This window comes from Lepisma saccharinum, chromosome 27, assembly GCF_977018435.1.
Source record: "Lepisma saccharinum chromosome 27, izLepSacc3.1, whole genome shotgun sequence".
NCBI lineage: Eukaryota > Metazoa > Arthropoda > Insecta > Zygentoma > Lepismatidae > Lepisma > Lepisma saccharinum.
The window spans coordinates 36,257,466-36,280,112 of record NC_139255.1 but is presented as its reverse complement, the minus strand read 5'-3'; the positions used below and the strand labels follow the sequence as shown (position 1 = coordinate 36,280,112).

The 22,647-nt window shown below is 36.3% G+C and overlaps 1 protein-coding gene across 6 annotated transcripts in view; it reads left to right on the top strand.

Annotated features, from left to right (window-relative positions):
- Piezo (piezo type mechanosensitive ion channel component) overlaps positions 1-22,647 on the top strand; it is a 289,087-nt gene that overhangs the window by 190,898 nt on the left and 75,542 nt on the right. For all 6 annotated transcript variants that reach the window (XM_083113418.1, XM_083113417.1, XM_083113421.1 and 3 more), the window contains 8 exons: positions 3-159; positions 2,091-2,276; positions 2,807-2,982; positions 4,362-4,515; positions 6,212-6,375; positions 15,271-15,389; positions 17,146-17,232; positions 22,181-22,355. In XM_083113418.1, the coding sequence (XP_082969544.1) occupies positions 3-159; positions 2,091-2,276; positions 2,807-2,982; positions 4,362-4,515; positions 6,212-6,375; positions 15,271-15,389; positions 17,146-17,232; positions 22,181-22,355 (1,218 nt within the window). The remainder of the gene's footprint in view (positions 1-2; positions 160-2,090; positions 2,277-2,806; positions 2,983-4,361; positions 4,516-6,211; positions 6,376-15,270; positions 15,390-17,145; positions 17,233-22,180; positions 22,356-22,647) is intronic.

The following is a 22,647-nucleotide window of genomic DNA, read 5'->3' as shown; positions in this document are numbered from 1 at the left end:
AGGTGACTTCATTCTACTTGTGTTGGTTTGCCGGCAAAAATTGGTATTCAATATTGAGAGAGAGTCTGGTTCTTATCCTGGAGGAAGTAACAAGGAGGTCTTGTTGGATATCGACAGCTCGGACCCAAATCCAGTGCCAGATTTTCTGTCAGAAATCAGGTGAGAGAAATTTTGGAAATTTATAGCTCCACTTAATGTGAACCGTTAATTTTGATTCAGCTAATTAAGTGATGGTGGGCATTAGTCTTTTCAAATTCAAAATACTGGAAAATGCAATCTGTCCACACTGAAACGAGAGTCTTAAACTATTGCACCAACAAGTGCCAATTATGATCACCATCTATCTATCTCATATTCTGCTTGCAGACACATGAAAAAGGGAATCAGTTTCCTTGGATATTTACCTTTCAGGCTTTCAGACAGTATGCAATTTGTTAGTGCTTTCTTGAAGAAACAAAATAGGGATGGGACATACCAGAGTATCAATTCAGTGGTAATATTACTGATATTTTACTGATCCGATATATCTAATCTTATAATTTAGTGCAATATTCTGCCATTTTGTTATAATTTTTGTGGACATAAACATGTAGTCTCCATTACTCCTTTTTTAAAAGTAAATGTCTAAATTTGGAGCTTCTTTTGCATTAGTCACCTGGTGACATACATTTATTAAAGAGGTGAATGAACCATTCATGTTTTTCAGGAACTATTTGGAATTTGATATTAGATCGGTAGAATATCGTTACTGTTTTGGTGTCGACCAAAATTTTATATCTGCACTAAAACAAAGTGGTTTACTTCAAGAACATGCAAAGTTGTTAATCACATAATAAAACGAGGGTGTACAATATGCATACAACAAACTTACAATGTCACCCCCTACATACTTGCCTCCAATTGGATGGAGGATTGGCTTTGAAAAGGGCCATAGATTGGGTCCCTCACAATGTTAATTGTGGGCCTCCATATATAACAGTGCTTTCACAAAACATGAAACTACTCTTGCCACCTTTTCTAGAGTTGGTTATGTTCTCAATGTTGAAATGCAGAATGAAATGTTGCCAATGTTAGACGATGGGGGAAAAATTAATATTCTGCAGAACTTATTTCAGAGTGGAAGCTAAATATTTTGTGAGTTTCTGTTTCTTTCTAGACAGACCAAATATAATCATTGTGTGGTTAGCCTCTTGATCTTTAAGTGGCCTCCCCGATGGCGCAGTGGTAGCGTCGTCGCCTTGTAATCAAGGGGTCCCGGGTTCGATACCCGGTGGAGGCACAAGTGGTTCGGATCCCACTTTAAACTGTAGGTCCAGTCCCGATTAGCCTTACTGTGCATAAAGTGGACTTAAAACACCAAATCAATCCAATCCAATCGTGATCTTTAACACTTGTGATGCATTACAAGACCATGAACATGGGCCTCTTGGATGAAGTAGTGGTAACATCATTGCCTAGTAATCAACAGGTTCCAGATTTGATACCTAGTGGTCCCGATTAGCCTTTCTGTGCATAAAATAGACTTAAAAACAACTCAAACAAACAAGACCATGAATATTTTACACGATAAATTTATGTAATTGATGCTCCAACTCAAATAACTTTATTTGTATGTGAATTTGATGTACAGAGCATAGAAATTGAAACACCATTTTTCCAGTGTTCCACAAACTTCTTGTTTGTGCAGAGAAATCACATCAGGAGTAGGTCAAATCCATTCTTTAGGAACCTACTATCTGAAATAAGGATGTTCATTAGAGATGATAGAACTGGTTCCCAAAGAAATGGATTTCATTACCTTCTGAGTGAATCCTTCAGTCCCAGCTGGTGCGAACTAGAAGTAGTTTGTGAAATATTGGAAACTACTGTTTTTATGTCTGTGACATTTGCTTATAGCATATGGTGTTAGGACATTTGAAATTTGTTTCATAACTTTGTCGGAAAATACACCCCCTGCTTGTGCTGGAATGTTTAAATTAATTTATGATTTTGTGAACAGTTTGCTCTTCTACCCTATTTGTTTATTGCACATTTCTCATATGTACATGTGGATTAGTTAATCATTTTATAATTGTATGTACTTGTTGCAGGTCATGGCTTGACATTATAAAGAAGATAATATTTTCTTCATTCTTCTGGGTAACACTAGGCATAGTTTTCCTGTCAGGAACCAATAGGGTGAATGTTTTTGCCATTGGATACCTCGTGGGCTCCTTCACCTTCCTGTGGCTTGGGAATGACTTCTACTTGAGGAAGATTGAAACTATTCTTAAATGGTAATCATACTCTTTTTTAAAAAAAGTGTTTTACATCAATTTTAAATAAGTTATAGTCTCTTATTGTTTGTAGTATGAAGATTAATAGATGCAAGGGAGAAGGTTGATAAAGTTTCTGGCTTGCCATGAAAAGAATTCAGGTAAACAGCATCAGTGATTTATTCAAAGTACAATTTCATAACAAAACATGGTGAATAGTTAGGCTTCCCACCTCTTGGAAACTCCAAGAAGAACATTGCAGTGTGTAATCTCATATTTCAGGTTTCCATAAAAAAGGAACTATGCTTGTTCCTAACAATTGTTAAAAATTGTGCATATATCATCATAAAATAAGACTTTCCTTATTTTCATATTCAAGTATTGCAGATGTAAGTTTGTTGTAATTTGACCTAGCTTAACCATTGCAAGAATTTTCTTATTACCAGTACTGTATTTTATATTAATGAGAGAAGTTATCAACTGATGTGCATAATATACAAATTATTATTTCTGATTCATGCTTTCGTTAACATCTGCCATTTTTCTTTCAGGTGGAACTATTTGCTTGGATATAACGTGGCTGTTATTTTTATCAAAATGTTGCTACAAATGATTGGTTGCATCTTTATTAATGACCTTCAATTATCTGCATGTTGGCTTGTGCAGTTGCTAGGGATAGCATGTGTCAAGAAATTTGGTAATGAGTATGAAGCAGCAGGTGTACGAGGTAAGTGTAGGTTATTTTACTTCAAGCATAATGGCTTCCCTGGTAACATTGTCACCTTGAAATCAAGACATCATGGGCTTGATACCCCAGTGGAGGCACACAGCATGCTGGTTCAGATCTACTTTAAACTGTAGGTCTAATCTTGCCAAAGGAGACTTAAAACAAAAGCTCAGTGTTCAAACATAATAATAGTATTTATGGTGAAGCAGTGGTCATTGCACCATGTCATAAAGGCACAGAATCCCTTTTCCAAGGTATAATGTCCTTCGTTTCCCCAATCCAAGCATCTTGCTCCCTCCTCCCCTCCTAAAACAGGACTGGGAGAGTGTTTCCCTGAGCACTTTTCAAGAGTCGCAAAACATTCGGTTCAGTCCCTTTCTTCTTTAACGTTCGTGTCTTCAGCCCTCCCTCACATATATGCTGCTGGATGATGCCGTGACCATACCCAGATTACGGCTGGCTGCTGATAGAGAAGAAGGCAGATAGATGTGGCAACGCTTGCGACTTTCAACCATGGTGAAGTCTATAGGGGGAATATGGAGGTAGCTCCGCACACAGTCATGATCTTTGCCAACATGAAGGTGATGTGATGAGTATTTGCATTTTTGTTTCTTTGTCACTTTTCTGCCACTTATGGCTAATTGTGATGATGATGAGTGACAATTAGATGAAATTGATGAAGGGATGGATACTCACAAATAACATCTATGTTCTGGCTGGTTTTCGAACTTGGGAACTTTGGTGCCGAGTCCAAAAGGTGTGATAAGCACCAGGCTCTGTCACCATTAACCCCCACACACTCATTTATTAGAGACTGGGTGAACCCCAGAGCAATTTCAGAATGGACAAGTTCAGAAAAATCCCCAGCTGAGGTCACCCACACTGGGAATTATCTGGGTCTCCCCTGTGGTGATGAGATGCCCTACCAACTGGACTATCATAGCTCCGATAATAATTAACCATGGAGCCCCAATGTATGCTCTCAAATTTTACACTTCCTCATTTTATACATACAATCTTCATGGTACTATAAAACAAAATGTTGTAAACTTTTCCCAGATTTAACATTTTCCTGCTGCATTTTAAGTTGTTTTTTTTTTCACCTTGGTCCCTGAAAAATGTAAAATTGAGGTTTTACTGTAAACTCCATATTTTCAAAATTGTCGTTTCCTGTCAACATAGTGTACAGTTAGAGAGCTTTTGTTTTAAGTCCACATTATGCACAGATAAGGTAATGAGGGCTGAACCTACAGTTTAAAATTGGATACGAACCACTATGTGCCTCCACCAGGGCCTCTTGATTAAGTTTAGGGAGTTCACCACTTTGTGATATCCATAGCAATGTGGCATTTTCTGAGCATATAACATACTCTTTACAGATTTCACTGACTGTGCTGTTCCTCGAGAAGAAACAGGATTGGCGTGGGATGGTGTGTGTTTTGGGTTTCTTCTCATGCAGCGCAGGATTTTCAAGAGCTACTATTTCTTCCATGTTGTAACTGAAATAAAGGTGCAAACCATCTTAGCCTCCAGGTTAGTATTGAGTAAAAATGTAGAATTTTAAATATGGGGACTTAACAAGGGATGCCAATGCAGATAATGCCGGTGATACCATGTTGATTTGACTTTAAACATAGATACCAATAACTCTGTGGAAGTCTGGTACTTCACAATATATGGAAAGTGCAGCCATTTTGTAGGTACTTGAGCCTCCTGACATGTAATCTAGTAACAGAATGACTGAACCTGTAATTGTGGTATGCCCGAGCAGGTACAGGGCCAGAAAAAAGTAAGTGGGGAGGTAGAGGAGAAGGTGGGAATATTTTCAGGAGGGGCAGTCATGTAACATACCGGTAAATACTATACAAATATGTATATTCGGGCTAAAAGAGCACTACTTTTATCTAGTTTATCATGTTTATTGGGGAGTGGGACTGATCAACATGTGCTGTTATTGTAGTCGATTAATTATGTGTATACTCTTTGTTAACTGAAGAATATTTTTTTAGGATTTGTGAAGGTGAAGCTAAACTTCTATGAGCTGTTTATATACCTAAATTTGCATTTACCAGAATATTTCAATGAATGAAAATGCAGCAAATCACTTTTTTGATAGAATATTTTATCACAATCTTCCATAACTGTTATTTCTGTTACTATATCAACGTCAATGTTGCCAAGCACATAAACGTAATACAATTTAATATAGATAAGAAAGAATCATTATTGAACATCAACTTTAACAGGTACATTTCAAGTTTAAAGTACATAATAATTATAATTGTACATTTAAAAATGAATATAAGAAAGAAAAATGAACTTGTGCTGTAATAAAGAACAATCACAAACAGGGAGCATCTGCTCCCCTCATTAGCTGTCACCACCAAAATATTTGCTTGAAACTTCCTGAAGTATATATGAAGTAATTCCTGTATGTTAAATCCAAACTACTGGGTACCAAGTCATCGCTGTTGAAGAAAATGAAATATCACTCATCAAAAAAAAGTGGACGGGAGTGAATAAACCCTCATTGTGATTTTCTGACACTGTTTTTACAGAGATCCTTATGTTATACAAAGTATCCTTTGAAAAATTGTCAGTAGCAACTTGCACCTTAACATATGAGGTGTGGACAATAAGCTCATGGCACAAGGTTTACGGGATCAATTTAAGAAATTCAAATTTACTTTTTCTCAAACTTCCGTCATTTTTAAATGAACACATGCAATATTTGATAGAGCGCATGACAACAACATATTTAAATTTCCCAAAGGCTGACAGAGTGTCATCTGCTGGAATTTGCATTGGTACAACCTATAGATGCAAAAAAAGACTTACAACTTTGGACATACCTCACTTCTAGGTTTACCCAAAATTTCATGTTCTGTCACCCGACTAATAACGAAAAATGAGGTTTTCTTTATACAGTGGAACCCCAATTTTACGTTCCTGGATTTTACATTTTCCCGCATTATACATTCAATCTTGATGATCCCATCATAGCAAACTGTTCTAAAATTTTCCTAGATTTTACATTTTCCTGCATTTTAAGGTTTTTCAGCTTGTTCCCCTGAAAAACATAAAAGGGAGGTTTCACTGTACTTGTAAACTGAATGTATATGATTATGAATGAACTGTATTTTCCAGTACAAGGTGCAATACATTACATGATGTATGTGCGAACAGTGCATGTTAGTTAAAATATTTCATATTTTTTGTTGTTTTTCAGAGGTGCTGAACTTATTGAGGAGTTAATGAAGAAGCAGATTAAAGAGCAACAGGAACAAGAGAAAAATATTTTAGAAAAAATAAAAGTGAAAATGGAAAGAATTAAAGCATCTCAACAGAAAGTTCAAAGGCCCAATTATCAAGATCCTCAGAGTCATTTTGAAGGTAAGGATTAATCTTCGATTTTCTTCTATAATTACTTGCAATCCGTTATAGATGTTTAATGAATATCATACTGATTTTCAGAGAGCTTCATAGAATTTAAGCTCGTTACTGTGTTTTTCTATGTTAATTGATTTTGAAAAATGTTTGGATCTGAAGAGTTGTTGCCATGTAAGGCAAGGAATAGATAAATGAGAAACAAAGAGAGTGTGGATTTCTATATTTAATTTACTTATATTACAGGTGATGAAACAACAACAACAAAAGCTTATGTTGTCAGTTGTAATTTTTAAATGCCTTGTCTGTAATATTTATATTTAATTTGATGTAAGAGAGGATTATTTGCAATATGTGTAATTGAGTTTTCTTGTTATTAATTCAAATTTTGAAGGAAAAAATGTCAGCTGTGCTGGTTTCATTTGTAGGTAGACGGAAGGTGATAACAGGTGTAAGAGGTTAGGCTGGAATTGTATGTAAAGTGCTGTTTTGCAGCCCCTGCATGGTGTTTAGTTTTGTGGGTTTCCATGTATTCACCTTCCAGGTTGTTTTGGCTCATAGTGTAACATTTTTGCTTGAATATACTACCTTACCATGTTAAAGGATTTCATTCCAAGTCTTGGTTTCAAGAGTTTAAGTTTCGGAGAAGATGTAAGAACATACATTTCGAAGTAATATCATGCAAACTGCTAAACTGCTTGTCCCCTTACTGCAGCTGTGATCATGCCACAAATATATTATTAAATAAAAATGCTGCAAAGAGACAATATAAAATGAAGAATCCTTGGTTACATCATTAGGGGTTATTTATAGTGGCCAATTCCCAATAAATAGATTTTATCTCCTTTTGTGAATTTTTAATCCTTTATGATTCAAAGAAGGAAATTGTGAAATTGTGGAAACACATTTTTGAACATCTGTGCTGTGTTTATCAAGTGATGTGTCAAAGTACATGGTAGTGTAGTAAATTTGGAATTGAAAGCTACCTTAGAACTACATAATGATATTGGCTTATCAACTTTATAAAACTTTCATCTTCCTAATTTTAATGTAGGTGTGATTTTAATATAAGGTTCCCATGCTGTAGTGTGAAAAAGCATGGTTGAATAAAAAAGATTAAAAAAATAATTTCATGAATCTCCGAATATGTGCCTCAATGAAATGGTGGTAGCATCGTCACTTTGTAATCAAGAGGTCCCAGGTTTGATACCTGGTGGAGGCACATATTGGTTAGAATCTCACTTTAAACTGTAGGTCCAGTCTTGATTAGCCTTTCTGTGCAAATTCAACAAATTCATGAACTTCAGAATACAAGTGATGTACAACAAGGTCTCTTTTAACTCGACATTTGGCTGGCACGCTGCTATTTAGTATTCTTAGACTGAATGCTAGCGATGTTTCCAGCACTCATATAAGTCCTCATAATGTTGCTGATTAGGAATGATTGTATGTTTACATGGTAGAGAAACCAATTGAGGGATAGAATAACAAGGATAGAAATTGATGCATTGGCTATTCAATAGGAATGAAATTCTTCATCTCTAAAATTTGTACCAATAATATTGCACAATGTACGAGGGTCATCCAGAAAATAAAGACTGTTTGGTTATATAAAATGAAAAACACAATATTTATTGGAAAAAAACAATTCTGTTACATACCTGAAGCTTCCTTCACTTCTCTACATAATCACCTGCTACATGTAAACATTTGTCATATCTGGGCATGAGCTTCAGAATTCCCATGTTATACTTCTGCCGCCAGTTCATTAAGCCAGGTGGTCACTGCATTCAAACAAAAGACCGCTCGCGCATTTCCGCCAAAAGGCACTACGATCAATGCAAATCATTATTGTGAGACTCTAAGAAAACTACGGCGAGCCATCCAAAACAGGAGGTGAGGAATGCTTTCTGGAGGAATTGTGCTTCTGCATGACAAGGCGCGCCCTCACACTGCTGGTGCAACTCAAGAATTGCTGGATCAATTCAGATGGGAAATTTTTGATCAGTCCGGACCTTGCTCCTAGCTATTTCCACCTTTTCCCTAAGCTGAAACAGTTTCTGGGCCGTAAACATTTTGGAAGTGACGAAGAGTTGGAGAATGCAGTGACCACCTGGCAAAATTAACTGGCGGCAGAAGAGTATAACATGGGAATTCTGAAGCTCATGCCCAGATACGACAAATGTTTAAATGTGGGAGGTGATTATGTAGAGATGTGAAGGATGTATGTAACAGAATTGTTTTCTTCAATAAATATTGTGTTTTTCATTTTGTATAACCAAACGGTCTTTATTTTCTGGATGACCCTCGTACCCACACTGTGGAAAACTGTCAGTTTGATTTTAACTGATACTAGTAATAGTTCAACTGTAGCACTGAACAGTTACGCAAGTGGAGAACTTTCCCAAGAGTTTTGTTAACAAGAAATATATATATATTTGTAACATTGTGGGAAGCATAATTAAAGTAGTCTTTTTATAATTTTGTACCTTTGTGGGATTTTGTTTCAAAGTTCCATATATTTTGTGAGTATAGCTTTATAATTGAAGTTTGTACCATATGAAACTTAGTATCATTTTTATAAGTGTTCCTGCTGGTATATCAAGCACGACACAGTTCTTTCACATAACGCATCATAATCAGTTTTATTGTTCAACTTGTCCACACAACTCTGGCAGATCAGATCTTTTTTTCTCAGAATAATACTCGTGATTTCAGCCAATGTCTAATGTGTCTTCTGTTCTATTACCCCTTTTTCTGTATTCCTGCTATTCCTGCATGTGTTATTAATTTTTACAACCAACATGTTTTACAAGTGTTGTTTACAATGTTGAGTGGTAACAGTGATTGGACATATAAAACATTTATTTTCAAAAGTTGTTGCGTTAAATGAATATTAAAAACTAGGTTACTCACAGGTAAAAAACAAATTTAACACCTTTTTTAAAAATTGATGCCATGAAGTAAATGGTGTGAATTATGTAGTGGGTAATGTGTTTTCTTTCTTTTTGAAAAAAAAAATAGTACTAACCCATGTAATATATTTTGGAATAACAGTTTTAAAAATGTATTTTGGTGTGGCAATTTTAGTAGTTTTTCATTACGAGATAAAGTATTTCAAACCCATTATCTCAAAAAATTGCATGTGTATTCTCTGTTAGAATTCCAGATTAACACTAAAATATCAAAAACTAATGTATATTAAATAATGATGCATTAGTATGTTGATAAGGGTATTAATATTTTTAGTCGAAATTCCAATGTCTTAGCCTTAACATGATATCTTATGAGATTTCTTGTCATGTGTATCTATTTTTAAGTATATGTTCTATGGTGTGATAGAATATTTTAGATTTAGATTTTTATTTATATTCTCCCATTAAGTAGTACAGGGTGTCTGAAAATGGAAGTCCAAAATTCAAGTATTGCATCTCTGAAAGTATGTATTATACACATGCTGTGTTTTCACCACTAGAAAGAGAGACTTTTAAATACTCAGCCAGTGTCCATTGTAGTATCGACACCACAGGAGAAAATTAGATGTTTGGATGGACAAGTTAAAGCTCGTTGTAGCTGTTGAGAATTGTTTTTTTATGTGGTATAAATGAGAAGTCTCAATTCAGAAAAGCATTCAATTATGAGACTACAAATTGAGGATGCTGTGGCTATGGTAACACTGAACATGCATCGAACACCATGAAATTGGGTTGATATCATAGTCATTGTCTGGATACTTGCAATACCACCAAAGATGCTTACATTAAAATTTATTGAAATACTCATAGAGGGATGAGAACTTTCGTCAATTTCTTTTACAATATGTAAACCATACACAGTGGAACCTTGATTTTACGTTTTTCAGGAAGTCAAATGTAAAATATAGTACAAATGTATAGCATTTTGTTCCATTGACCATGCTGATTGAATATATAATGTGGGAAAATGTAAGACCAGAGAACATCAATCTTTGGTTCCACTGTATATGTATAATACATACTTTCAGAGTTGTAATTACTTTATTTTACTTATTTATGTATTTGTTTTTGACATCTGCCTTTCAGAAACACATTTAGTATATATTTTAGTTGTATATGACTTTATGATAAGTTCTGAATTATTTATCTTTAGCTGTATGTGTTTGTTTTAAAAGAAAATAATATATTCGTATGTGTGTAGTACTAAGCTGGGCCAATGAAATACTACTAGCAGCTAATATGTTATTAATGATATAAAGACATGTTTTGAATGTAATGACCATACTAGTAGTTACTGTACCTATGAGAATGCACAGTTCTGGAATTATTATTAATTTTTTGTCCATTATGTAACAAAATTATTTCTAGACTTAGACACCATAGTGGCCTGATTAATATTTGGAAATTTTCTTTTCAAAACTTTTGACTAATTTGTATGACAAAGTTGAAGTTCATAGTCATATTGAAATATACTAAGTTTAAAATGCTATATAAATATTTCGTCTGCTATTGGTAAAATTTGAAAGAATATTGTGACAGGTCTAAAAAGTTTCATTGGCTCATCCCCTTACTAATTATTTTTGATGTTATAATATTGCCACTATTTTTTTCCAGCTGACCCCATGGAACCCCCCTCTAACATGTCCTCTCCCATCGACAGAAGCCCTCAGGGCTATCACACCCCTGTTGATCACGATATCTCAGGACTTCCACTAACCCCTCGCCGGTTCTCCCATCTTCTTCAGTCGGGAAGTGCCCCCACACCCTCCTCTGCTGCCCTCACTATTTCTCTCGATGGGTACTTGGAGCAGAGGATCTCCTTTGGATCCCCGCAGACCTCCGAACTGCAACACCCACCGATGACCCCTTCGGAGGAGTCCTTTCCGGTCTTCTCTCCGCCTCCGTACGATGCTGTGCAAGGAATTCGTCGGCCGTCTCAGCCGGCCATCGGCCCACCGTGGCTTCCTCTTAGCACTCCACGTCAATCGTTTTCACTGTCACCGGCCCCATCTCACCATACATGTAATGTACACAACATTGGCTTAGTAGCATGTCCTTGCAGATCAGTGATTCAGTATATTATTAACGTTCATTCTACGATAGAATTGTATATAGGAAAACTAATTAAGTTGTGTTTGACAAATTAAAGCAAAAAATACTTGCTTTTGTGAATAAACCCTTAAATACTTTCTGCAGACAAACGTATAACTCAAACCAAACTAGCTACAAGAAATAGCTTATTGCATGCAGAGGATATATATGTATTGTAAATTATTGAAAAGTTATGTGAAAATTTATGCTCAACCAGTGCCCTTTCACTTGACACACTGCTATTTCCATAAGATAGCTCATGTAATTTTTCAGTGAATTATAGAAGTCGAACTCTTAAAAAGAACTCTCATTGTAATGAAATAAACACAATTTGCGAAGCTGTTTCTACTTGAAAACTGAAGTTGACATATTGTAGAAGTCATTTGACCTGTAATAGAAAATATATATCTGAGTATAGCATCAAATTAGTAAAATAATACATGTTGTATATTGAAAGGAATCCGAGATCACTTTTTTGAGAGGTGAATTTTTTACATTTAAATTTAAAGACCAATAAGTATTTAAGTTAGATTTTCTTCAGGAGATCATACTACCAACAGGCCTTTATATGAAATAGGAGGAAACTGTTAAATACTTTTTGGTGTTATGTAGAAAACACAGTTAAGAATTGTTACACTACTGTACCCATGTTGCTTGTTATACTTGATTAGAACCTATTAATTTCAAAGGTCCCCTACCATCATTGCCTGAAGTTCAACTTGTACATCTTGTATCCCAGACAATAAAAGCAAAGTGCCTTGGAAATTAATAGGTTCTAACCAAGTGTAATAAGCAACAGGCTACAGTGGTTTTCGTGTAATTATTAAACACTTGTTATTCAAGAGTTTTGAATGATATTTAAAGTACATGCTAGCTTTTTAATGAAAACAAAGAAATTAGTATTTTCATTTATTTGGGTTTGCCGCATTTGAACACTGATCTGTATAGGCTAGGCTTACTTTCACTAAAGTAAAGCTTTTGCTTTATTTTCTTCCAGAATCATCACATCAATGTCAGAAACTGTCTTCTTTCTTAACTTTCATTCACTTGATGATTGTTTGCACCAGAGCATAGTGCATAAATAGTTGGCACAATAGACAAATTCATGTTTCTAGTTTAGATTTTTCTTGGCATGCACAATCTGTATTTCTTGAATGACATACTTTGATTAGGTTCATATCTTTTTTTCATTTTTTAAAAAAATAAATGCACAATCACCACTATCCATTGCACTTCATAATCAAAATGCCTCCTGTTATTTCCTGTTAGTACATCAGACTCCATGTGAAGAGAGAGAACCACATCAGTGCCTACCTTTAAGAACAGCTCTAGTTCTGCTGAGTATAGCAGAACATTACTTTCTAACAATATGTCTAGTACAATGCTCGAAGTGGGCGGAACATGGAGGATGCTGACCCCAGTTAAGAAAATTTTCATAAAGCATCTCCCAGCTAGAAAACTTTGAATAGGCATCCCCACCTACTGCATTGGTTCCATGGCAATCTGTACAAGCATCCCCCCTCCTATTCCATATTCGACCAAGCATCCCCTCCAGAATTCTCTTTGTTACCATGTTTACCGCCGGGAGACCAACTTTTTACAAATTTCCATAAGATCTGAAGTTGTTGGACTTCCGTTTCTATATACAAAAATTAGAATTATTGCGGTAAACCAGGTCAAGTTTTCAAAATATGTCACTGCCCTCCAGCTAGGAATTTCCACTTTGAGCACTGCTCTAATGTGTGATGATAGCAGGGTGTTGAAAAATTTATTTGTCCATAACCATAATCTGAGGAATTAGACAAAGCATTCTCCTCATCTTACATGTAACTTATTATGTTTCCTTATCAGGTTTTCTCTTCTTATGTCATTATAAGTTGTGACTTAGGTATAGCTACGTCTGTAACAAATATTAATTCTGGCACTTATTGAAGAAAGATAGTTTAGGGAGAGAATTGAAAGAATTAGGGTACCAGACAACTCAGTAACAATACCAGAAAAAATGAATGGGGAGGCAGTCCAATTCAGTGTAACCCATACATACCATACAAAAAGTTATATTTATTTATTTATTTCTGGGATGGACTGTTTCTCCTTAGCCTTGCCACTGACTTAATTTGGGAGGGGGGGTAAAAAATTGGAAACAGGAATTCACAAACACTACCCCTGAAACCCATGAACAATTTCTAGATGTGTTCGAGTATAGAGAATGTGCACTTCTTTGTCCTAACTTAAATTTATAGAATACTATACTTATTAACCTCCCCCTCCCCAAACTTGTCCTCCTCCTAGTAGAAAATATAGAAAAAACTTGATTTGCTTACGAAACTCAACAACTCTCATTACTTTGTCTTCATATTTTAAACACCCCAGATCATTTGAAAGTTAGATATTGTAAAGTCATGGAATGAGGTGGGTGCCTTGATTCCCCCTCCCAAATATACAACATGAAATAAGTAATATGTATTAGTGTTACATAGAAGCAGGATAGTGGTGAAAATCCAGAGGTACCCTGACTTGAGAACACATTATAAACATAACACACTGCAATGTAAATATCTCATGTGTAAACTAAGAATATTTATATTAAATACATACAATAACAAAAATAATCTGTACATAATTTTACTACAGTATGTATATTTTGTTTGGTTTAAAAACAAATACATGCATGAATTTTATTTGAACAATTTTAATACTGTACATATTTATGAATTGCATATATTATAGTGCTGTAAGAATATTTAGTAATTAAATTTAATATATTCCATGTGTTTATTTTACATGCAGAAATTCTGTTGATTTTTTTTAAATGAAAATTTGATGAAGGAATAAAAAAGATATCAACAGATTTCTTTTAGATTTATTGCTGTCTCTCGCAGCCAGAGTTAATTTATGTTGTCTTCAGCTATTATTTGGCAGGTCTGTCTCCACTCAGTTTCAACCATGCAGCTCTGGTAGTTTTTGTGTTACTGATAGTTGGCATGAATGAATGGACAGGCAGACAGATGAGTGGACACAGCTATCACATAAGGATGCTTTTATCAGCTTTGGGGCTCCTGCATAGTCAATGAGTCCCAGGTTCTATTCCCAGTGGGAGACCCCAAAATTTCAGCATTGACAATCATGAGGACAATTGGGCAGCTCCTTGCAAAGATGAAGTAGCAGGCACCTGTCTCGAAAGTAAAAAGCAGCAGCAACGGGACTCAATTAAAAAGTCACTCTGGCAGGCCCTGCACCTTAGAGGGCTGCTGCGCCATGGGGTTTAGCGTTTCAATGATTAGTAACGTAAACGAAAAAAAAACTGCTGTTATTAACTTCTATTTATAATATTTCTTTCTGGTGAAGCAAAAACTCCAGAGAAATTGTTTGAGCTACATTTTCAATAATGATTAGAGCTTAGAGAGCTTCTAACGTACTTAATTAGTAAAAAAATATTTCCAAAGAAGAATAAACAAGGTTGATAAAACATACTGAATATAGAACACATGAGAGTATGATTTTCAGAGGCTTGTAGCTAAATCATTTAATGCGTAGGAAGGTAAAACCAAGAAGTTAATGATGCAGGAATGTGTAAAATCAAGGTTTCTCTGTAAATCAATTACATGAACTTTGTGTAACTTTATTAAGTACAACCCCCTTCTTGTTTTCATATATTATTTTCAGTAACACAGTTGAAGTGTTGCAAAGGAAACCAGATTGATTTGATTTTATAAACAACTCTTTTGTGTTGTACATATTGATTTACTGCTTTTCAGGATTTTTTTTGTTAATTTGGACTTAGAAAGTTTCACTGTCCTTTTTTTCAAATATCTAAGTTGATGCTGTATTACAGCTATCAGGTCTGGTGATTACTACATGTTTGAGGAATATGATGATGAAGATCTGGAGCTTATAGCCGAAGGCGAAGAATCAGATGATGAAAAGGATGTGAAAGGCTTGACTGTGAGCAAGGTGAGTTAAAGTTCCAAAGAAATAGAAGTTAATATAATCATATGTTACTTTGACTAAATAAAATACTAGGGCTGAGCTGATACCACTTTGAAATGATACCGATACTGATGCAGGTACTCTTACCGATTCCCACTGATACCGATACTCGAGAATTGCAATAATTAAATTTTGTTCAAATATTGATCAATATTGGAGTGTAAATATTCTCCTCCAATTATATATATATATGCATCAATTTACCAAGAAATTTGCTTTAGAATATTCAATAAATGCATCAGAATACTAGAATAGATATTATGTAATCACAAATATAGTTTTTCGGGCAAAATTGGTGCAAAATAAAAAGGAAGTTTGAATTTTGCATAATTTCCAGGACAATTAGACTGCAAAAGGGTCGCGCGGCATTTTTTCTGATCCCGTGGAAGATCGATATGCTGGAAAAGTATCGGCTGGTATCGGTAGATGAATTTCAACTGATACTTTCAGATACCAGTAATATCTGCATCGGTATCGGCTCAGCCCTATAAAATACAATAACCACTTGTTATTGATGTAAAAAAAAAAAAATGGGGTGTAAGGAGCGGTCTTCCACGTAGTATGCCCAATTGTTAACGTCACTTCCACATAGTACACCCTGGACTGCATTTTGCAGACAAACGAAACTCTGGCGACTGGCCCTATGGTCATATAATTTTGTGTGTGTTGTCCTGTTATTTTGTCCTTGTGTGAGTTGAGTGCCCATTTACAGCGTCAGCTTTTAACGAAAGTCAGAACATTTTAGTAACACGACACTGCAATTATGATAAGTTATGGTAAGGGCTGGAACCTGTATAATGTGACAGGTGCAAAATAGCCTAAGTACTGATGCACCCAAAATTCAAATTCAAATAGTTGTTAACCTAAGTCAGAATATTTTAGTCTCCCAACGTTACATATATGTTATTGTTTTCATTTTAGTTCAGGTAAGGGGCTGAACCCCGTATAAAAAGTGACTGGTGCAAAATAGCCTAAGTACTGATGCACCCAAAATTTTAAATTCAAAATTTCAAAATTAAAAAAATGCACTTAATTAAAGAAAGTTAACTTTTTTCCAGATTTTTTGTTTTTTTTTCTTTTATGTCATCTTAGTAACGAATTTGTGCATTGGGCTGCATGAACATTCTCAGAGTTGTTAATTGCGTTGATCTATTTGTTTTGGCATTGTGATTAGTTTTTGGTTGTAGTTATGTAGTAGTGATAGATGGCTATGAAAATGTTTACTTGTACCGATGATTTGCCTATACAGTGTACTCATACCAATCCAGTATACTGCTGATCCAGTATAAAATTGCAAATATCTCATGTAGGCCATGATTAGTTTGTTCATTTCCTTAATTGAAGTGTGTTGCCAGGTGACTGCAATAGGTTTTGTGTTAATGAGTACATTGCATATTAGAAATTCACTACACAGAAACAGGATTCATTCATTATACCTTTATATTTTAAAAAGCAACAAAATGGCTTAATTTGCAGTAAATTATAGGATGGTTATGGAAATATCACATAAATTAATTATTAGAAATTGTACCAATTTTACACCAATATGACTATATCAATCTATACTGACAGATCACCATTTAATTTGCTCCACATACTATGTAATTGTAATTTATTCTCTTTCTGTGGACTACATTGTTGATATTTCTATCTACGGTAGTATAGAACACATCATGTACTCATTGTCCATTGCTCAGTTAAAGCATAAGTTTTCTTTCAGTTACTAGCATCTGCCATGAAGAGTGATGTGGAAAAAGCAACAGACATGGCCCTGTCATCAAAATCGGATCAACAGTCTGATTTTAGGGTAAGTCTGAAGGCACTTTGGTATTATTAGCATAGTAAATCAGGGTGTGAAGTCCCAGGAGAGGTGGTGGTGATATCTTCTATGAACTAATTTACAGAGATAATTTGTTTTGGTATCTTCTGAAAACAGAAAGCTACAGCATGTCTGCAAATGATATAAGGTACACTCCTGTTCAGATAAAGTGGCTCATACGAGCGACATTCAGAAAGTAAAGAATGTTTTGCTTTACAAAGGTATTTATTGGTAATACTACAGAAACAGAATATACATGTTTTGCCACATCACCTACTTCTCCACATAGTTGCCTTGGACATTGAGGTACTTGTCGTATCTCAACTCCAGTTTAACTATTTCCTCCTTGTACCATGTTGCTGCCTGTCAATTCAACCAGTCCATGACAGCATCCTATAGGCCCTTATCACCTGCAAAGTGTTTACCAGCAATATGTCCCTACGTCTTCGATGAAAAGGTAAAATTCCAAAGCTGCATTGATTATTTTTAATGATACAGTCCACCTTTTGTTTCAGTGCATCCGGGATGATGGGAGAGGATCATCCTGATCTCTCCACATTATTAAAATCTGTTTGCCCATTCTTAAATGTTATGCACCATTTCTGGCACGTGCCACATTCATAACACCTTTGCCATGGATTCCAATAGGTCTCGAAGCATTCACTGGGACTAATATTTTTGCTATCAAAAAATTAATCATGCCACCACTTACCAGTCGGTGGGATTCGCAATTAGCATCTTCATTGTTACAGCTCGTTACACTCGCATTGTAAACAGGTTGGCATCACCAACTGCACAGGCAGCAATCTACACCACACTGAATACAGTGAATGAATGATGGGCTGCAACAAAACAGCCAAGCGGGTTGTATGCGCAAACTTTCTTTACTTTCCAAAGGACCTACGTTCTTCAACTATCCAATCATAAAATGTACCTCTTTATGTGAACAGGAGTGTACATGGGTTCTATAGTGTGAATTAAGAGGTTCAAATCCTTGTGGAGGCAGTTTTCCATTTACTTTTCAGTCCCTCTTGTGTTCCAAGCTGTATTGTGTCATCAGTATGTATTGAAGATTAGGCACACATAGGAACCAGGCAACGTCGAAGTCTTCTGTGTTTGAAAGGCAACAGATCCCGTTGCGGTAGCACTGCCAGAGAAGATTCCACGCAGGTAAAACAGTGAAAAATCAGGCGAGGCCAGGCCGGCTCAGTAGCTCAGTGGTAGAGCAATAGCACGGTATGCCAGAGACCCAGGTTCAAGTCATGATCGAACCTGCATTTTTCGCTGAAAAGAATCAGTATGTAGTTTGACTGCTACATGGGAGACCTAGATTTGATCTCAGTAGGATTTTTATTTTACTCCTTTCATAAGTGGTGGGCCTCCCCCATGGCGCAGTGGTAGCGTCATTGCCTTGTAATCAAGGGGTCCCGGGTTCGATACCCGGTGGAGGCACAAGTGGTTCGGATCCCACTTTAAACTGTAGGTCCAGTCCCGATTAGCCTTACTGTGCATAAAGTGGACTTAAAATAACAACAACTCGTATCAACAACTCCTTTCATAAGTGGATCTGCCCCTCATCTAGCCCCTTGTGAACAGGTGCCTTGTGGTTGAGGCAGTAGATAATTGGCATCCAATCACAGAGGTTGAGTATGTGTGGAGCACTACTTCAACACCACAGTGTGGCAAGGTGCTTTAAAATTCTTCTGCATGCCAAATAATAAGAATCTTTAATCATGGTATTTTACTACACTAAAAGAAAGTACTCGCTTATCCATGAAACTTTTTTTTTTCAGTGGTCACTTCCACCATCTTCTTGGAAACTTGTGCTATTGCTTGACAAACTTGTTGTTTTGTTTTAAAAATCAAATTCAAGCTTTTACTAAAATTAAGAAGTATATTTCACTTTCTGTCAAGCAAAATGCTTATATTTGTGCATTTCCGATTGTTTCTGTGAAATTACAACATCTCACAATTCAGACAAGCTTTTTTTTTTTACAACAATAAATCATAATTTCTCCATTTTCAGTTTTGCTCCATGTCAAAAACTAAAATACCTAAACCCAAAAAACTAAAGATATACTATAATTCCTATGACAACAGGTTTTGCAGGTAAGTCACTATTCTCTGACATCGTCAGATATTGAATAAACACACAAATCATGTGCCAAGTTACAAGAATTATAAAATAACAATGATAAATATTAGTCCAACGGGAAAGGACATGTCAATTTGGATTCCTCTTCAACTGCAGCAGTTCGTACCAAGGGGCAACAAAGGAACAGGTGACAAATGTGGACCTAGCAGCATGCCTAAACCAGTGGTGAAGCATAGAGTTCCTAGCAGGGTAGGCACATGCGATAATTTCCATTAGTTGCTTAAATATGAAAAAAGAAAGGGAAAGGGGGGTATGTCATGGAGAGTGGTTCAATGTATCTCCAGGCCGCTTCTTTACTTGCCAGTGGCCTGATGTTTTCAAAAGTGTTGTTACCAGCCATTAGTACGATAGTTATGTCTTAGACGTTCTCTTCCCGCCCACGAGATGTCATCGATCTAGATTTTGTTCATTTCGTTTTTTTTTATTTGTTTGTATTTCTTTCAACCCCTGATTTATGCACACACCTCCAGAAAGAACTACCAATCACGGGACATCGCGAAAATCCAACGAATAGTGCTCTAACCTTGTCAATTCTTCATCACTTTTTTTCTAAATTTATTTTGCAATTGAGGTGAAAAGGGCTAGAACCCCGCCATAATTTTCGGGTCAGTCTGACGTTTGTGCCGTGAGCAGACGACAGAATTCCGCACTTTCAGCGACTGTCAGTTTGGTACGTTCTACTGCTGCCAACTTAGTTTTTTTTAGCAAGACTTCCTCGCACCGAGGAAAACACCATTGTTATCTGTTGTCTAACTAAAGGAATGGTTGTAGTTAATTCCCGTCTTGGCTTTCTAGATAAATGAATTTGTGACACCTGTATGTGCAAGTAAACATAATTTAAATTTTGAATATTTTCGTCTCATTTGTTCTGATCTATTCTCGTCGTCACAATTAGCACAATTAGGTCACCTGGCTTCGTAACGTGTTAGGATGACCACCACGGGGCTTTCAAGAAAAAACATAAGTAAAGGTGACCTCTCTCATTCAGTGTGTATACTTCACATCCTAGTTTGTTCTAACCTTTGTGTTAGTAGACACCTTTACGTGATAATACATAGAACATAGGATCCTTGTTTGGGACCCGGCAACACGACAGGTTACTATGTAACATATAAACAGGTTATAATAAATGTAGTTGCTTGAGAGAATAGAATCCCAATTTTTAGGTGCAATTCAGCTCTTTTCTGCCAATCCAATGTGACAACACTGGCCTGTTCCGCCAGACCTGAAACAGACATGGCCCGCGCAATAACCCCATAACACTCTTTGTCCTAAACCCAAAAAAAGTCTTCCCTTGCATTGTACTCTCATTGCTCGCCCTCTTCTGTTGTTATCTCTTCAGGATAAACGAAACTGCCTACCTCTTCGCTTGTGTTGGCTGCATAAAAAAATGTCTGCTTGCAATATATATTCGACGACAGTGTTAACGCATTAAATAACGTTTCAACAACTTTGAATTGTTTAAAAAATATTTTGCTGTCACTTGCCACTGCTACTTGCAAAGGAAAATATAGTTGAAAACATTTTAGAAATGATTGTTATAAGAAGGAAACATGAAAAACCAAAAGTGGGTCCTACCTTACCGATGATTACATCTTCAGTCAATTAAGAAGTCGATTGTTCTTGCATTTCAGTCCAGCACTTCTTGCATAAATCTGATTGCTGCACACTACACGAATCACAAACAAAGCTCTACCGCCACGAACCTCGTGCTCCGAGCCACGCTCCCTCGTAGCATCCTAAGCAGGAGGCAAGTTTTCACAGCGAGGGAACGAGTGAGGGAATCCCCGTTCACGATAAAAATAAATTATTCTATTTCCAGTGAAAGTAAAACTACTTCGTAAATATAAGGCGTAGCTAGCATTTTAATTTACATAATTTGGTATGAAGACTTACTTTACAAATATAAGTTCTTTAGACTTTCTGTTTACGCTACGGTGTTGGGTGAATCGACAAGACCATCAGCACTCTGACCAGAAAACGAAGTCAGAACTACAGTACTCCGTAATTTTCAATTTCACTTACACTTGTCGATGAAAGGAAGGAAAAGCTAAGTTTCGTACAAAATATGGAGAATGTACAATGAAATAGAAATCTCTCTGCACAAACACAGGCTAATGTTTACAAAAAATGCCGGTACACCACAAATTTCCAACCCTGGCGGAAATGCAGTGTTGCTGATATTCTGTTCGTCCTAGTGGGTAACACCGTGAGGCCGGCCTCAGGAGAACGTTATAAGCATACGTACAGTACTCGTAAGATTAGGCTTCCCGCATATACGACCGTACGACGGAATGTGAAGCGAAGAGGCCCCAGCAAATGTGCCTCTCTCCGTGGAAAGTTCGTATACTGGACAGGGTTAGAATTTTTTTGTAATTACCATGAATGAAAATTCCAAATTTTTCCACTGCATTACATGTGTTTTGACGAAATAAGTAAATACACCTTTAAAACAGTAATGGCGTGGGTAGGCCCAGCCTCCTGGCCTAATAGGATGCTTCTCCACTGGCCTAAACACTATATGCACTCACCAAGCAATAGCACAAGTTCCCGTAAGGATGGTGGTAGGGGCCACCGAAATTAATAGAACACATAAAAAACATTTTGTGGATAAGTGAGAACTTCTTTTAGTGCATTAATTGCTACCACGTCTTTAACTCCCCATACCACGAATGGTATTTTTTTTTTGTATAAAGTTCATTTTCTGCAATTTAATTGTTATATTATTAATATTGTTTGTTACTAACTTGTACAACAACTCACCATCTGATTTATTTCTAGCCATCACACCCTTCTTCGAGTGTAAGCATCAAATCGTTCACTCCTTCAGAGAAGGAGAGTGGCAGTGCAAGGGGACCACCAGGTTCAGGAGGGGAAGGTGAACCACCACCACCACCACCACCACCACCGCCACCAGATGAGGAGAAGAAAAAAGAAGCAGAGGAGACTGAGAAAGGTAATTGTGGAAAACTTATAAGGTTTTTATTTCATTGGGACAAGATAGGTAAAATGTATAAAGTGCCTCTTGGCTAATTTGCGAAGATGGGGATGAGTGATGAAATGATGAAATTGATGAATGGACATTCACAAACAACCAAGCCCGACCGGGATTCGAACCCGGGACCCTTGGTGTCGCAGCGCGATGTGCTAACCACTCGGCCACAGGATCGGGCATAAAAAGCGATAGAGACATGAAACTTACGCTAGGTATTAACTTTGTGCATGTGGATATTTTAAACATTAAACAA